Source organism: Bombus huntii, unplaced genomic scaffold, assembly GCF_024542735.1.
Source record: "Bombus huntii isolate Logan2020A unplaced genomic scaffold, iyBomHunt1.1 ctg00000093.1, whole genome shotgun sequence".
NCBI lineage: Eukaryota > Metazoa > Arthropoda > Insecta > Hymenoptera > Apidae > Bombus > Bombus huntii.
Genome location: NW_026099348.1, coordinates 82,145 through 101,204, shown reverse-complemented (window position 1 = coordinate 101,204; position 19,060 = coordinate 82,145). Strand labels below are relative to the sequence as shown.

The window sequence follows — 19,060 nt, the reverse complement described above, 5'->3', positions numbered from 1 at the left end:
AAACAAATTAATTTCATTTTATTGTTGGAAACAAATTAGTTGGATTTTTCTTTCTTTAGCAGTTTTTGCCAGAGTTGACCTGACGTGCTACTTCAGTTTCCATCTTCGCTTCTTGAAACTTCCAACGTCCTTGGTGTTGGAGTCTCCTTGCCCAGGTGAGTACATAGCTTCTAGATACTCGTCGCTGTTCATCCTTACGAGCCTCTCGAGCTTTAGTTGTCAATTGTTATCGTTAAAGGAAGAGAAGCTCGCGACAGATGTTATCAAACAAATCGTTTATTCTCGAAAAGTTCGAACTTGTTCGTTGCGTTTGAATATATATGGACGGACGCCATTTTTCATGACATCATCATGATTTGTCATGTCGTGAGTATAGCTTCTGACTACCATATGTTTGTGATTTATGTGAAATTTGACCACTATACCGTGATAGAATAATATTTCCAATGAATTATAAATATTTTACATTGTGAATTATAAATATTTGTTACAAATTATATCGTACTTGAGATGAAAATGAACCATATATCTGCTTATGGAATATGAGGTAGTAAATCATTCGAAACATAATAACGATTAATTAAGCACATATACAATAACGTTTACGAATGAATATTGCGAATTATTGTATGGCTTTAATGCGGTATTTAATGTTTTGATTGCGGTCTTTGAAATGGTATCATAGGTGCTGATATAATATCGCGCGAAAAAGGAAAGACCAGTGGTTAATATTGCAGGTGCACCAGTGCGTTGCGCTCGTCGAGGGTGGTTTTGACGCTGGTGCCGAGGAAAGGCGCAGAACGTGTTCGATCGACCCGCGAACGTAGCCTGTGCTCATACTGCGACAGAGTTCGTTTCAGTTAGGCTCAGTCGCTGTTTGTCCGTCGACAGCGTATAGTCGCGTCGGCCTACGATTCCTTTTTTCTTCTTGTTTCTTGCGAACTCTCTCGCAACAGCCGTTCTATACGTACGCCGCCAGTATATCGCGTGATCATCGTTCCCGTTGCTCCCCTTACCCTCTCACGTCCTTCGAAGAAGACCTCCCTTTGGTTTTTCCTTGTTTGGAGGGAATTCATCGCTCGGACACATGGACTGCGAAGTACGAGGGTATTCCAATTTTTTAATATATAAATTTAGTTTCCTCTATGGTGTTAGAGAACATAATGCGAGCATTTTATGATATAACGAATATATTCGTATATATTTTAGTTTATTCATTCGTCAAATTTCCCTAGTAGGCCGGCCTGCAGCTCACATGCAGCACTTAGTAAAAATTTGTTTTGTTAGAGGTTGGCCATTCTTCTTGCTATAAAAATATCGTGAAGTCATATCATATGATAAAGCACCTTCTGAAAGCTAGATGCTCGATAACGAGCCTAATGATTCTCGGTAGTTTGTAATGTCAAGCTTTGAATTGGCGAGATCGCTTTGCTGTCAAACCGCCGTCCAGCGGCGACCACATTCTTTAACCACGTTCAAGGGGTATATCACGCTACAGAAACCATCAAAGGGTTTGCAAGTTAGTTGCCTTTTAGAAGTGGGGCAGTTGGTTGTTACATGTCATCCGTAGTTGCTGGCTGTTCTCCTTAGTCGCCATACATCGTAGAGACGACGGTTATAGTCGCCAGTTGTCCTTGCTAATGGTTGCTTGTTGTCGCTAGTTAGTTCTCGTTATCGTTATGTATTCCATCAATCACGCGAAATTTAACGTATGGGATTTTATTCTTCTTTATTCTTTCTGTAGGGAGATTTTTTAAGACGAGGAAAATATAGAATATTTCAAGACGACGGTAAGGTTTGAATTTAAGTAACTATTTTATGATACAACAAAGTGGAAAAACGATTTAATTTTATAAAGTTTAAGGTAATTTTTTAAAAAACTTCGAATTTAAAAGATTCAAATAGATATCTTAAACGTAATTAAACCCTCCATATCGTAAGAAATTAAATGAAATTGCGCAAGAAAGTTAATACATTTAATGTATTATTTTAAACATTTATTTAAAAACATTTATTTAAAATTTAAGTGTAGGCGTTGACGCGCGCGCGCCATTCGAAGCATTTGTCAGTTCGTTACATCTGCGGTAAAAGTTGTAACTACGAAGAAGCTTAACATATGGTGCGTCTCAAGACGACAGTAAAAAGTATTAAGAGATTTTTCGAGATTTTTTCTTTTAAGTTTCCAAGTACTTTTTCTATTTAACTTCTTTTTTTTGCATTTTCTCACAATATTCGATAAATAGAGACGAAATATGACAGTTCTTAGTTCGGGGATTTATTGGTTCGAAAGTTACTTCAAAAGTGTTTCTGGAGTTTGTGCGGTTAATACTTTTAAACTACTGAGTACGACTTATTCCGTATGGCTGGACAAATCTTTGTTGATACTGTAAGCGTAACTGGTCCGGATATTGTCTTGTGGAGATAGAAAAATACACGAAGTATTGATTGAACTACATATTTTTTTAATTCTTTTTTAATTCTTTTAGTTCTTCATATATTGATAATAGAACGATATTCCGCTACTTTGAGCACAATATAGTAATGTTTAAATAAATAATAAAATTTACGCATTTCGTCTTCATGCGTCGATAAGAAAATGCAAAAAAAGTTAAATAAAGATGATGCGTAGATGCGAAGTTTAGTCAGCAATAATATTTAAAACCTCTAAAATATATAGTACACATTTATTTGCAAATAAGCTCAATGAAATTAAACTGTAACTGTGTTTCCAATAATGTCTTCGATGTATTGCTCGCCATTATGTCGGATTAACAACTCTAAGTGATCGACCTTAATCACTAAATGGCGGCCGTGATTCAGTGGTATAGCTTTACATATGACGGACATCGCAGGCGCTTATAAGACGTCTGTTGTGAAACGTTTCCAATAGCACCGTTTATGTGATAGTGGAATCTGAATATATATATATATCGCTGAAATATATATCGCTTATCACTTGAGTCTGACACGATCGTTTTTAAATAGAATCACAATTTTTTATTCTTTACAAAATCAGTCTATAAAGATTATGTGCAAATAAAATAGATAAATAGATAAATGGTTGTACAAACTTATAAAACAGATATTACAAGTATATCTAAATAAATGATATATTTATAAATTGTAATATTTGATCTAAAGTTTAAATAAATAAAAGAGATACTCGTGACTTACAATAAAAGTATTTTTTTTCAATTTTTAAACAAAGCAAAAGTGGATAACAATTTTTCAAAATGTAAAAATCAACACAATGGTTGGTTTCTTTAATTAATCAATAACGTTTAAAGTTAATTAATGTCCAGAGTGGTTTGTACATTTTGTATTTCGCCGTATTTCAACGTTCGATATGTAAATAGAACTTGATGCCTGAAATATCGAAAAAATAATTAAATCCGATCGTTCTGTCGAATTTGCAAATTGTATACTCGTGTAAAATCGAGTGCGCTTGTGTATGCTGATACGAAATGTGGTAGTATATTTTTCTTTTTTCGATTATCGTTATCACTTTTTGTGTGGAAAAATTAATTCCGTGAAATGGAAGTGCAATCAATACGGTTTATCACGAAATAATAGCACAACGACGGTACATATTGGTATTGACGTCAGCTTCACAAAATTTCTCGAGTATCGCGGTCGACTATTTGGGTTAAGAATTCATTTTCAAGGTTCTACAAGCACGAGTATCTTATGGATATGAAATTTTCAGTGTACATTTTAATAACCATATTTCATATTGCATGCTGCGGTCCAAGAAAAATCCGCAGTTAATATTCTGCTAATCCCTGCTGCTTTTAAAGACCATAAGTAAGGTCCGTAAGGTCGTCCGTAAGGTTTAAAAGATTTCGAGTAGATTTGTATTACGTATTTTATCTTCTAATTTTTAAAGAGAGGGTCGTGTTTAATTAATTGAAAATGACGAAACTGTAATGGGACATTATTATCAAATATTAAACGTGGTTCCATTGGGTACTTTTATGGTCTTTGCGAGATATATATGCATTATATGTTGCTATTAGCAACGCGTAGCGATGAACGATGGAGAGCAGTACCTTCGTTATCTCGTCTCGGCTGTGTACATATCAGTAATGCACAGTACTCGTACTAAATATCTTACAAATTCCATACAGATTTTCAGATTAGTTTCGAATAATACCAACACGACCATGATAGTCACAGTACAGTATTAAATAGTGCCACTATGCATAATACACTCCTAAAATGTTTCTACAAATATATTTGTCCGAATATTTTTGTCAGCTACTATATCCTAACCAGGATTTATTAAACAATATATAGATTTAAAAAAGAATATATAACGACATTACTTGTTTAGGCTAGATTGGTTTAACTTGTATAGTTTTAATAACTGTGTAAGATCAAACAAGAACTTATCGTTAGTTTGGCGAGATTTGATTACACGAAGCAACATAATTGCTTTGAAACTCAGGACAGAAAACAATGTCAACCGGTAGACGCGTTTGTCTGGTGAACGTGTAACGCGTGAATAATAGATAGCGACAATCACGCGAACGCTAGTTACAGCTGACTTGGCTTACATTGTAGCATTCAAACTAGAGTATACGAGCCGTAAGCGCTATTGAAAGTTCAAAGGCCGACTAGTGAGCTTCATCCTATCTCATTTTTTAATCAGGCGATGGATCGACGAATCGTATTGATTTCGAGGATTATTATAGTTCTGTGGCAATTTTAAAGCGTGGTTTGTCTAATCTTGTCTCGTTAGCTACAGACTCTTTGGCGAGCAGCCTGAAACTTGATCCAGTTTCGAGAAAATGAAAAATTCGTTTCTTCTCTTTGCTTCCCTGTTCCCTCTTTCCTCCTTTTTCCCTTTTTACATCGCGTTAAGACCCGTTAAATAATATTGACTGCCGTGGACGCTGGCTGAGAAGTGCACTTTATAACTAGCTTTAAAATCGCTGACGTCGATGAGGACAAAGGTAAGTTAGAGGGTCATTTATCTGAGCTGGTGTTATTCGACCTGAACTCTGCAGCTTTTCAGAGCTTCTTTCGTTTTTCTTTTAAGAGCAGAGATGTTAACTGGTCTTTTGTTACGTGTAAGAAGTATGTACTAAAGCTTATTTAGCACCAATTGGTTGCTCAAAGTCGAGATATACATACCTATATTATATTAATACGTTACAGAAGATTACGCGTTAGTTAGCTTATGAGAATTTATAGTGTGTCACAGATCACAAAAGCAGAATGACTACTTTTTCATAAACGATATATGTATATGAATTGAAAGTTTAACTATTACGCCACATACTTCTCTCGATAAACGTCGTCGAGTGCATATTGTTAAAGAATATTAGCCATTTGAATTAAATAGTTTCGAAGATACTAATGCTTCTGTGAAGTTTTTGCAGGCTGTTAATTTTTTATTGAGATAGTACAAATTTTGAATAACTTCGATTAGAAATAAAAATCACATTACATTAACGCGTAGAATGTAACGTAACGTAGATAATGTAAATATAAATTATATTACAAGGAAATAATACGGGTAAGTAATGTGAAACATTCTGGTTAAAATTGCATCCTTTGAAGGCTAGGACACACAGTACTTACGAAGTAGATTAAGTACCAAATGGGGTACTTAAGAAAATTCATGTTGTCATTGTTTAATAAACATCTTCAGCTAATAGCTTTCTGCAAAAGCTGGTTTAAGTTATGCTAGCTTATTCCTTATTAATTGCAATTATATTGTTCGTATCTCCTAGAGGATTAACAATCCATTTTTATAATGGATAATAAAAGTAAATTCCTATTAGGTTGTCCCAAGTTTCTTTCGTTTTATAAAGAAATGACAGATGCACAACATATTTTGTTTTATGTTATTCTATATTATTTTACATTAAATTGGAAAAAGGTGGATCACACGTAATTCAATAAAATAATATAAAACGAAAAATGTTGTACATCTATTACTATCTTATAAAACGAAAGAAACTTTTAAAACAACCTAATATTTCTCTACTACGACGCTTTTACAGTGCTAAAATATCTGATAAAAATGTTAAGAAATTCTAATATTGATTTAAGCGTATCGATTTATCTGCTCTTCATATTTAATCAAACAGAAATTGTTAATTATGATTTCCACTTAAAAGCGGATTGCATATTATGAGGATAAATTATCAAATTCATCTCTAATATAGACATTAGAGAATCATTCATAGCCGCAATCCTGTTTACCGCTAACATTCCTGGTACTCAATAATTCATTAGGTGACTGCTTTAGCCGCACAGAATACACCTACAAATAATTAATCGCGATTAATATTCCATCGACTTTTGAAAATCCCTCATGTGATCTATTTCATGCGATGAGAATACGTATAAATTGAGATTGCGATCGACCATCCTCAGTCGGATAAATCGAGTGATTCAAATTATAACACAAAAAAAAGTTAAAACTAGTTATATTATCTTATTCAATTTTTATGTATTATTTGGCGGAAGAAACTTTGGTAATTGGTAAGTAAAGTTCACCTCCTTAATGTTAATGATTTTAATATGTTATTAAGCTCAAAGTTCTAAGGAATTTTCTATATATACATATACATATACATAACTGTATGCGTATATGTATAATATACGTATAACAACCAAAGTTCAGCTCTCAAGTGTACGCAAAACTTTTATGTTCATTTTACGCTCTACCAGTATGTTTCATGAATTTGTTTGCTAACAGTATCGAAATAAATAACAAGCAGAGGACGAGCTATTCATGAATTGTTTTGCCAGCGTGTACGCTCCCAATATTTTCTATTTGAGAAAACATACTTGTTGCTATTGCAACTACAAATATTTTTACAGTCGACGCTTTTGCCGTGAATCATTGGCTAACATGTAAAATCGAGAAAAAACATGGTTTATTGTGATGGAAATGTGGAAAACCGCAAAACCGATATAGAAGGGAAAATAAAGGAAAGGAAGATAGATAAGTAGAAGCTTGGGGTCAAGTTTAATTCACTGAAACCGAGCTGCTTGTATTATCACAAAACAAAATTGCCAGTACGTCATTTCCGTACTCTCGTCCTCGCGAAAATGGTTTCGCTTGTTAAGGAAAAACGAAGAGACAGGGAAGAGAGGAAAAAGCAGACGGAGAGCGCTTTTAAAAAGCTGGCGAACCGTGTGTTACCACAACGAGACACGCGATGCTATTTGTCGCTTTAAATTGTGCCGCAACTCGTTTTTGAGATCTTTGCCAGGGGCGCGTTAAAACATGCTGAAAATATATTTCTGGCTTTTCTGGGGTTTAACTGAAATATGACAAATAACGTTGTAAAACATATGTACTTATGACTTACAGAGTAATTGAGTGTACAAAATATATAGTATACAAAATAGCCAGCGATTTAGGGCTTTAAAAGATCAAAAGGAAAGAAAAGAAAAGAAAAGAAGAAAGATAATATGTTGTGGCAGTCTAAGTCGATCTAAGAAAATAGATAAAGGGAGGGAGGGGCAAAGCTAGTTAATCTGGAAAGAATCCAAGCGTCAATTTCAAGCATTTACAGAGAATCAAGCGGGCTGGTTAAAGTCGTGAGTTGAGCAATTATCCCGCGTTAGGTTCAATCAGGTTAGTCCCACGCGAAATTGATCCAACCATGCGAAAACGAGTGTATTCTGATTTCTGTCGCAGATACTTCTGGCTAGTGCAGTACCTACACGGTGGTTGTTGAAATAGCCGCTTCTCATCTATTTTCCGCAGCACGGACATCATCCTTTGATCCCTTACGACTAACGAAGTTTTCGAAGATGTACGGCAGTTTGAGATTCTACTTGAAAATGATCATGATTGCGGTCTGTGTGCCGTGTGCTCTTCTTTCTGTCCTTCCGTTAAAAACTGGTAAGTTGATACTGATTAATTATGCCATCGAAACCATATATAATGGCTACAAAAATGCCGCTAATATAATATTCCTTCTTTCTTGTATCTTCTTTCTTGTATCTTCTTTCTTGTATATATATCTTGTATATATATCTTTCTTATATATATATATATATATATATATATATGACTGATATGAATTTCTTTCGGTCTCGAATGCGTTAAAAGAGAGCGCAAAGAAGTCGAAATTACTTATTGTAATTAGTAAAACGACCTGAGAGGCAGACAGATACAAGAAAGAAGGAATATTATATTAGCGGCATTTTTGTAGCCATTATATAGGGTTTCGATCGCATAATTAATCAGTATCAACTTACCAGTCTTTAACGGAAGGACAAAAAGAAGAGCAGACGACACACAGACCGCAATCATGATCATTTTCAAGTAGAATCTCAAACTGCCGTACATCTTAGAAAACTTCGTTAGTCGTAAGGGATCAAAGGATGATGTCCGCGCTAGGGAAAATAGATGAGAAGCGGCTATTTCAACAACCACCGTGTAGGTACTGCACTAGCCAGAAGTATCTGCGACAGAAATCAGAATACACTCGTTTTCGCATGGTTGGATCAATTTCGCGTGGGACTAACCTGATTGAACCTAACGCGGGATAATTGCTCAACTCACGACTTTAACCAGCCCGCTTGATTCTCTGTAAATGCTTGAAATTGACGCTTGGATTCTTTCCAGATTAACTAGCTTTGCCCCTCCCTCCCTTTATCTATTTTCTTAGATCGACTTAGACTGCCACAATATATTATCTTTCTTCTTTTCTTTCCTTTTCTTTCCTTTTGATCTTTTAAAGCCCTAAATCGCTGGCTATTTTGTATACTATATATTTTGTACACTCAATTACTCTGTAAGTCATAAGTACATATGTTTTACAACGTTATTTGTCATATTTCAGTTAAACCCCAGAAAAGCCAGAAATATATTTTCAGCATGTTTTAACGCGCCCCTGGCAAAGATCTCAAAAACGAGTTGCGGCACAATTTAAAGCGACAAATAGCATCGCGTGTCTCGTTGTGGTAACACACGGTTCGCCAGTTTTTTTTTTTTTTTTTTTTTTTTTTTTTTTTGATATCGGTGACTGCCATATTCTCTTGAGTTTCCAAATCGTAAAGAATCTTTCCCCAGGGATTGGTCAACTGTGTATGTCCCCATGCGACGTAACTTGCTTAAGGAACACGAGCCGGTGATATGCAGGCAACGTATAATTGATTATCATTCGCTCTGAAACGCTGAAGTAATGACCAGTGCAGTGGTCCAGTGGTCATATTGAATGCCGCTGGATATATCAGCATTTGGCAACCTAACCCAGAGAAGCAGGAAATATGAAGCTACCGAATACCAATTAACTTCGTAGTTGCACGGTTCACATTCCATCATTTCTGAATATGCGAGGACAGTCCTCTTATTGTGCTTTTAATTCTTTTATTTGTTTCATTTTCAGCAAATATACTGGTTTTTTTAAATTAAGCTTCTGTTTATACAGAGTTACAGATTATATTAATTTTATATAGAATATATTTAAGAAAGATATTTAATTTTTTGCTAGTTAAGTATTGATCGATTAAGTTACTGTACCTTTGTTCCGATAAATGCGTGCCATTTCCTCGAATCTAATATCATAGCAAATGCCAATACCTATTTTGCAGCCCTTCACATCGAACGTCGTTAGGGAGTTACCAGGACTGAGTGAATCACTCTCTCGAAAAGTAATCTTATTAGGAATGTCGATGTCGAATAGATGTACCTAATAACATAAAAATGTAGTCGCTAATTCTATTGCTGCAACTTTTGTAATTTAATATCAAAGTTACCAACTCCTAAACTTTAATTATTTTTTATTTAATAACTGACAGCGTTTTTATCACTTTCTTTTATTAAAAAATCTTATCATTTAATAATGTTTAAAAAGGAGAAAAAATAAGTATAATAATATTTTAAGTATTTGAAAAATTTATACAACACAAACACATTACAACAAAAATGGGCGTTTCCCGTATCATAACGTATTTTATAAACCGTAAATTATAGAATTGGTTATAGTATACGTATGTACATATGTATATTCCTAAATTATTCCTAGATAGAGTCACTTTCTTCGCCCCAATATTTTCAAATTCAAAGCCATAAAGGAATATATTACTTACCTTTCGGTGTTTTGCTATCAAAGTTCCATCGGGACCCCAAATAGTACAGGTATTGTACAATTTATCGCCCTCTATTTCAGGCATCGTACCACCAACTACATAGATGTTGTTTTCTTTAGCTGCGTTCGATGAAGCAACGCTCGTTTCACCATCAGGAATACTCTCGGCGTATTTTGGAAAGTACTCTGCGTTGCAATATTTCAATTAATGAAATGTCTTTTGTTCCAACCATAAATTAAATTGAAATGTTTGTCAGTTTTTTATTTTTTAAATTATTAAAATAACTAAGTTTTATATTTCGACTTAATTAAATATGCAATTACTTAGCTAATAGTATATATAATAAATTGTTTCTACAGGTTCAAAATGAAAAATGAATATTTAGAAATATTTAATTACGACAATGCTATTTGTGTTAGCATCAGTGGCTTGTTACTCAACGACTTTGCTAGTACTTTTTGAAACATAAAGTTAGTTTTCAATTAACACTTATACTAGAGGCGGAATTATAAATGCAAAATAATTGATAATACTAATTTATAAGTACCTAATTATTAGTATCTTCAAAAATATATTTATACAAAAATCACGATAATCATGAAAATGGGGAAATCCTATATTCTCGAATCAATTCACAATTTATTTTGTATATTAATTAGATTCCGCGCTCATCAGTACGTACTCACTGGCGAGATCGAGAAAATGTATCGGCAATTCCTCGTACGACCAGAGGATCGGAAATATCAAAGGATATTATGGCGCAGCGCGAGTGGAGAAACAGAAACATATGAGCTTAACACCGTAATACTCTTATCATAGAAATAGAAGCAGTCCTCAATTCCCGCCCGCTAACTCCTATCTCCACCGATCCAAATGATCTCCTAGCCCTCACTCCCGGACATTTCCTCATTGGCGATTCATTAATGTGCTTACGTGATCGAGATTTCAGAGACATTCCATCGAACCGACTCTCCAAATGGCAGCATATCCAACAGCTTAAACAACATTTTTGGAACCGCTGGCATAAGGAGTATTTGAACGAGCTAACCAACCGCAATAAATGGAGCAAGGGTGGACACAGCATCCAAAAGGGCACAATCGTCATCCTCAGAGAGGACAACGTTCCCTCCATGCATTGGCCTCTGGGCCGAGTTCATCCAGGCGCCGATGGTGTTGTCACGTAAAATAACAAAATAAAAAAGGAATTTGAGGTAAAAAATAAAAAAAAGAAAACTTTATTTTTTTTCTAACATCAATACACTTTACAATCTACTTCCGAACTCTGGGCGTGACTTTTTAAGACTGACTCTTATGATTTTACTTTCGATCGGATCCGATTACTTTCTTTTGTCATCCCTCAACATCCCCACCGTCCATGCATTTGCTAGGCGTCCGCGACCGTTGCCACGTGCTCTTTCTTCTAGAACCTTCGGTGGAAGGACCGTTGGGATGTTGATGGTTCATTAGGCACTTCAGCGATATACATTGTCGCCGAGTGCTTTATCTCTATCGTCAGTCCGTCGGATTTGAAGTATGCCGGTCGTGACAGTGTCATCCGGACAGCTACAGTTCAGACGGCAAAAAGCATTTTGGATCGGGGCGTCAAAAGGCTTGTCCCACTGCCAATTCAACCCGATCTCGAGAAACCCGAACAACTAGCCACCGAGACGAAATAAGATGGGAACTTCAACCACACCTCGCTAGTTTGATCGGTACCCTCTCAACGGGGGGAGAATGTTACGCCATGCGGCTTACCATAGGTCATATTCTTAACTATCGATCGCGGCACTATAATGTCGCAGACGGACCGTCGCGTCTGCCCGGCAAACAAACATTGTAGTGGCAAGCGCATGATTCATTAAGCAGGGCGACTTCCAGAAACGTCGACTCGTGGTCGTTATTTTACCTCGCGTAAAAGAATGTGGCGTGATCCGAACGTAGTGGGGGTCGCCTTCCAGAAAAAACGAAAAAAATCGAAAGGCGTTCAGAACTTTTCGAGAAGTCGAACCGTCAACACAGGTGGTATGTCGCGCATTACTTATCAACCAAAACGCAGTTACATTTTTTTTGTTCCATTTATATCTTTCTAGTTAATAAGTTGTTGAAATAAACATTAATTTATTTGTGTTAATTCTGTGGAATTTCATTGAACTACTGAACTGATCAGTTCGTGGCGTCGATTATTTAATCGTAACGGGAAATTACAACTCTCGTTGACGTGCTATCTCGCGATCGCGTCTCTCCGCGAACGGTCGAAACAAAATGATTCACTAAAAACTGTCCTGAATTCCTAAGAACTTATTTACCGCAAAACTGACAAAGTGTTTATTTAAAAAATGAGGTTGAAGGTAGTCCTTTTCTTTCATTTCATTCATTTTCATTTTCTTTCTTAAGTATGGCTAACACAATATCTAATCAATTAAAATTTTATATTTTCACGTGAAAAGTTTCTTTAGATAATTATTATCAACATGATGACTAACTCTTACGGATTAATACGTGTCTGTAGGGCAATCCGGTGGACTCGATCGGCTTTTTACTTCGAAAGTTGAGTAATCGGTGTCGCTTTCTTACGCATCTTTGAACTGTATAAATGTTTTAAAATTGTTTGATCCAGAATGTACCACACCGGACAATCAAGAAGGCAGGTGCCTTGACTACAGAAAATGTAAACCTCTGCAAGAAATATGGCAGATACAGTACCGTACAGCCACCGATTTTTATAGACGATCAGTGTGCAGATACCAGGGCAATGTTACGATCGTTTGCTGTCCGAACGATCCAAACAAAGAGAAGAGAGAAATTTTAATAAAAACTGTGTATAAGTATAAGGCTTTGCGACCACCATACTGAGGTTTTAGCAACGTCTCTCATACCAGGGTGGTCGATGGTAAACCAGCTGAACTTGGTACGTTTTATGTCTTTCTTTCCGATTAATAATAAGCCATTTACTGCAAAGAATGAACTTTAAAGGCATTAAACAGCACATCAATGTACATTTCAATTAGACTAAATAATAATGCTATGATTTTATCGGTAGTAACTTTACTTATTAACTTGAATTATTTCTTTCTTTTACTTCATGTTAGGAAGAGTATCTTTTTGCTTGAAATAAAAAATTGATATAGGAGTAATAATATGGATAGAGATCAAAAACTGTTAGGGCAGAAATTACACGTTTGAACTTTATAGTTCAGTATAGTTCAAATAGAAATTATATAGAATTATTTAATAATTTGTATTCCACTGGAATAAAAATTTAATTTCTGTCTTTATCAAATCTCTGTTTCAGAGTATTTGTACGTATGTACTTATCGTCTGCTGTATGATCGAATTTCGAATAGGTAATAATCGTTGTTACTCGTTATATGAGAAAAAATTATGTATATTCACAACTATGACTATTGCATTTTAGGCGCTTGGCCATGAATCGCTGCATTAGGTTTTCGTAATCCCCGAAACCCAGACAAACCACTATGGAAGTGCGGAGGTTCCCTGATATCGGCTAGGCATGTTTTGACCGCAGCACATTGTGCACATATGGATGGAATAGAAAACATACACAATCATAATATTGCCATTCTTAGATTGGTGGAGGAGGTGCCATTTTCGAGTAAGTCCTCAAATATATATATATATATATATATATATATATATATATGCTATTGAGTATTACTGAAGTATCATATCCTGAAATTTCTTACTGTACACATATATTGTGTCATAAAGCGTGTATAATTCTTTCTCATACTTTTGGTCATTAGTTTCCTGCATTTTCATTTATTTTTTTATTTTTCAGGGTACGTATATCCCATTTGTACGAAAGAGCCCCTACGAAAGAGCAACTTCGTCGGCTATAACCCCCTTGTTGCTGGATCGGGAGCATTAAGATATAGTAAGTGATATCAATTTTATAATAAAATTAAATAGTTCCAGTCTTAAATATCTTTCTTATTTTCTTCGTAGGACGACCACGACGTAATGCATTAATGGAAGTACAAATGCCAGTGATTAAGAACGCCGAATGCAAAATAGCTTATTCCAAATTTCCTAATGCACCTGATATCACTGATGGTATAATATGCGCCGAACATGCTCAGGGTGGAGAGGATTCTTGTACGGTAATTAAGTTACAGAGTTACTACAAACTATACGGTATCTGAAGACACGTCGATTCGAATTAACATCAAATCGACGTCTTAAACATTAAAAATAATAGATAAACACAATTTAATAGTTTTGCCCACTTCTCACACCTCGTTATGGTATTTAATCTAATTTCCTCTAATCTTAGTTTTGCTCAAAATACATATAACATGTACGTTATAAATTGGAGTATTTCAATACACAAATCAATAGAAGATTATTACTGTATATAAGTATAATTTCAATACAATTCGATCGATATATTTCAGTATCTTTGATTAAAAATTTAACGATCCTTTCAGGCTGACCGCGGCGGATCACTGCTGATACAACATGAATTAACCTCGTATTTAATAGGTATTGTGTCTTATGCTTATAAGTGCGGCACAGCTGGGTATCCCAGCGTTTACACTAGGGTCACATCGTACCTTGACTTCATTCTCCAAGCGATGCAATAATATGATATTACTGTTCCATAAATATCATTGTGTAAAAAACGTAAAGTTGGATTTTCTTATTGTGGAGATAAGAAACAGCTCAAATTTACATTGTTTTGTACGTTACAAATTATAGGCTTAAAATGTACGAAATGTAACTTTGAAACGACACTAATTTTTTACGCACGATAAACCTCCACAACTTAGGTATGTAAAGATGATAAACGTGTATTAATTCTATTAATTTGGTAATAATAAACCAACTTTCTGAGAAGTTCTGTAAATTTCGTTTCTGTTGTATCAAGAGAATAATGGAATATTCCACTTAGATCGTATACTTCTTGTACGTACGTACAAAATTTTCCGGCTAATCTAAAACACTTCATAAGATAGAGAGCTTCTGGAAATTCGGACACAGAGAGTGCATAAAATACAAGATAAGTCTCGTGTCTTTCAAAATTATTTTTTATTCGCTAAAAACGTCCTGTGTACTCATGCAATCACATGCAACCTCGAAACTTCACTTATTTTTTATCACTTTCCAATTCAATACACAGTTTCTGCATTTTTGACTATATGTAAGAGAAATTTCCATTCAGCCAAAGGTGTACTTACAGATTATAGATTCCTATACGACTCTCAGTAAAAATTTATCCGCACTCCAGATAGTTAAAACTTCTGTCGACCGTATTGATCCATCTGCACTCTTCGTATGACGTCAATATCTGTTCAGTGCTGCTGCGCAGGTTTCTTTGTGTTACGTCAATTCGTTTGTGACCGTTGCGCGAGTAATGGCGCTTTGCAATGGTGATTTGCAGGAAAACAGTGCAGGATGCTGTGATTCGTTTCTTGTGGTCGGAGGTTATGTTTGATGCCTATATTTATCAAAGATTTAATGCACATTATGGAGAAAGTGTTTTGTCACGAAGTGTGTTTGAATGGGCACAAAAGTTCAAAGAAGATCGCACAAGTGTTATGAAAAAACAGCTGGACGCCCGTCCACATCCACGATGACAACATTGAACGTGCTCATGAACTTATGCTCTATGGAATAGACGAGTGACAGTGGATAATGTGGCAAATCATTTGCAAATCAGCCACGGCTCTGCTTATGCAATAGTACACGACAGATTTGGATTTTAAAAAGTTTGTGCGAGATGGATGCCGAAAAAGCTGATGAAAAGGTGAAGACGACGATGCATTCGTGGTTCGCAGCTCAGCCCAAAACATTTTTTAATGAGAAAATATAAAGGTCCTTCGGCAAATGGACAAAGTGTATACAGAAATCGAGTGATTATGTCAAAAAATGATGTATGTCTTTTTTGACAATTGCTTAAAATAAATTCTACACCGACAGAGCGGGTAACTTTTTACTCACCCTCGTAAGACACTTAAATTTCCAATCTATTATGATGAATAAAAGAGCTTATACTATTAAATCTAATTGTATTTTGTTGCATGAGAGTACACGTGTATGTGATGTACATTACCTTTATATCCCCTTGAACGCTTCAATATTGCGCATATATACTATATTTTGTACAGCTTCTATAAAATTTCGTATGTTTGTTTAGGCTGTTAATCTAGAGGCTGGAGTACAAAGAAGTGGCACAATGATGTGGGCTGATGACATTTATAATTATCAAGGAATCACCCCTACATTCGCTCAGGTATATATCGTTGACTATAACGTATTTAACATATATGATTGTTAGAATATTAATAATTAATTTTTAATTCTATCAGAATTTTAATGAAACTGTCCCTTGGGAAGGAAGAACTGATACCTTGATATCACGGTTTGTACATCCTATATATACGACAAATTTTAGAACATTATATAACGAAGAACCAGATCGTCGTGGCCATGTGATGTGAATAAAAGGACTTGAATTTGATGATATTTTTATAATGTTAGATAACATAACTAAGTATCTTCACAGTAAGATAGGATGACATGGTTTACATGATCTTAATGTTGTTCACTCGAGTGATGATATTATAAGGAAAAGCGTAATATCACAGGTAGGATGATTCATAATTTAGAACTACTAACTCATGTATGTATTAAAAATTAAAGAAATATATTAAATTTTATAGGATATTTATGTTTAGTAACCAGTAATTCAGAGATTGGTATTCATGGTTACTATAACGAGGCTGTAGAAACGCACCCTTTCTTCTTTGCAAATGGTCCTGTATTTATGTCTAAGCCGAAACTGGAACCTCTGAATAATTTAGATTTATTCTTGTTATTTTCTAAAATACTTATCTACAGTATACCATAAGGAATGATACCGTATCGCACCTAATCAAGTGCCTTAAGAAACATCAACAGGATATCACAGTAATCCCTTATCGACTGATATGTAAGTAAAAGTTATCTGTCATTGTTATACACAATTATGTGTTAGTGTTATACACAGTTATTTATCATTTTCTATTAATTCAGTTGTAGCCACTACAATATCTATGACACTGGTAGTAATTATAAGAACAATAATGATGTTCTATAAGAGGAAATGATGATTAGGAACAAAAACTTACAGGTAAGTCAAAGTATATGTTATTTGCCATTTGAAAAGAAAGTTACTAACTTGGAATTTTTTGATAAATAATAATTGTGCAAAATATATTGGATTTCAAATTTGTCAAAAATTGATATTTAAGAAGCATTGTAATAATATAACATTAATATTTTGATTTTTCAGAAGATATCATGCGGTGGATGGATAATATGCAAAAAATATTAAGCAGTATATGAATTTTCGTATTGCGTAGAGATAACAAAATGAATTTTAAAAAATGTCGACACGGTAATAAGAAATAGCATCATGACAAAGAATATATAAAGACAGTTTCATTTTTTATAAATAAAAATTTGTTGTTCCAGATTTTGAAATACAGTGAAACGTTTAATTAGTATCTTAATATCTTTAAATAATTATCATACGTACGTACGTATCATACGTACTTTTGAATTCGTGCAAGAACATATGTAATTTTGAAGTAGTTATTATTAGGAAACTGTTAGACGCGAACAGTATGCGAAAAGTTAGTATGCAGTGTAATAATTATCAATCAAAACACAAGAATTAAATTCTTGAGGAAAAAATTTCCGGAATTTCTTATTTACATGATTATAAAGAAATCCATAATAAAAAGGAGCTGCTTTCTAATACTTCTCTTCCTTGTAATGCCTACGTTAACAATAACGAGGTTCGACTTTTTGTTTTTAGAGGGATACTGGAAAATTTGAAAGTACAGTACCATTGGGAAGAAAATCACGATATTGAAAACGATATTTGCAAGTAAATTTCCAAAAAATCTGTTTTCAAATTTTCGCTTTCTATTTCACATTAAAAGAAAGGGAGGGCTGCCTTCTTTTTCTGCAAGACAAAACAAACATTCTGAATCTCGTATCAATGAATGATGTCAATAAGTTATTTTTCTTTTCAGATTGAACAATATTCCAGATTTATTCATAATTTCATACTACGCGAAGAATAGACTTTCATAGGTATATAAAGGAAATATTAAGTATAGGAAAACTCTTTTTCGTTGTAGGTGACATATGCTTCACGGTTGAACACATGTATTTTTGAACACATATAAATGAAAAAGTACTCTTATGGAGAAAAAGAATTGATACCTTCGATTGACATTAGATAATGTATATAAACTTATGAACAATCACTATTACTATCAGTTTGTATTTTAGGTGCACACGCAGATTTGTTGGAGTTCTTATAAAATGTACTTCCTGTACGAACGTTTTATTCTTCCAAATTTTACGATACTATGTCTCATATGATAACTATATGGATTAAACGTAATATAAATGATCCGAAAATAGACTCGAACGACATTAATTGTCTTTCTATTTATACCAATATCGAAAATACAAGTAAAGCTGGAGCAATAGTATGCAAGAATGGACTATTTATTATTTTAAACCAAATCATAGCATATTCAGAATGCACAGTATTATCATGAAACGACGAGTTTTATGTTAATTCCGACCGATTACAATACCTTTCTTTCGTTTACAAGGAACGACGAGACTGGCAGTTGCGTGATTTCCAATGCAAGAGCCGCGATATCTGCACGATAACCTAACCTCAACCGATTTTGTTGTACTATTCTTACGTGGACTTCGTTTGTACCACTTTCGTAACAAAAATAGAATACGTAGAACACAGCATTCCGTTATGCGATATTGTCGATTCCTAACATCCGAAAAATCAGAGATAATTTTTTCCCTACAGTTGTACATTTGTGTGAAAAATTACGAACGTAAAGTTGTTTGGTGCATGCACAGTCCTCCCCTCCGCTGCATTTGCGTGGACATGCTAGAAAGATTCACTTTTCCACGGTGAAACTGTATGTATTATAATTTCATTTTTACAAAG

The 19,060-nt window shown here is 34.6% G+C and overlaps 1 protein-coding gene and 1 long non-coding RNA gene across 2 annotated transcripts; one reads left to right on the top strand and one right to left on the bottom strand.

Annotated features, from left to right (window-relative positions):
• Window positions 1–6,050: 6,050 nt before the first annotated feature.
• On the bottom strand, window positions 6,051–10,244 carry LOC126876773 (omega-amidase NIT2-A-like). The gene is made up of 3 exons (XM_050639654.1): window positions 10,066–10,244; window positions 9,497–9,665; window positions 6,051–6,274 (listed from the first exon to the last, which is right to left on the bottom strand). The coding sequence occupies exons 1-3, from the start codon at window positions 10,147–10,149 to the stop codon at window positions 6,243–6,245; spliced, it is 285 nt and encodes a 94-aa protein (XP_050495611.1). The 5' UTR covers window positions 10,150–10,244; the 3' UTR covers window positions 6,051–6,242.
• A 5,653-nt stretch (window positions 10,245–15,897) lies between these two features.
• LOC126876789 (uncharacterized) lies at window positions 15,898–16,615 on the top strand. The gene is made up of 3 exons (XR_007694522.1): window positions 15,898–16,010; window positions 16,223–16,318; window positions 16,395–16,615. It is a non-coding gene; the product is annotated as an uncharacterized LOC126876789 (long non-coding RNA).
• Window positions 16,616–19,060: the final 2,445 nt, after the last annotated feature.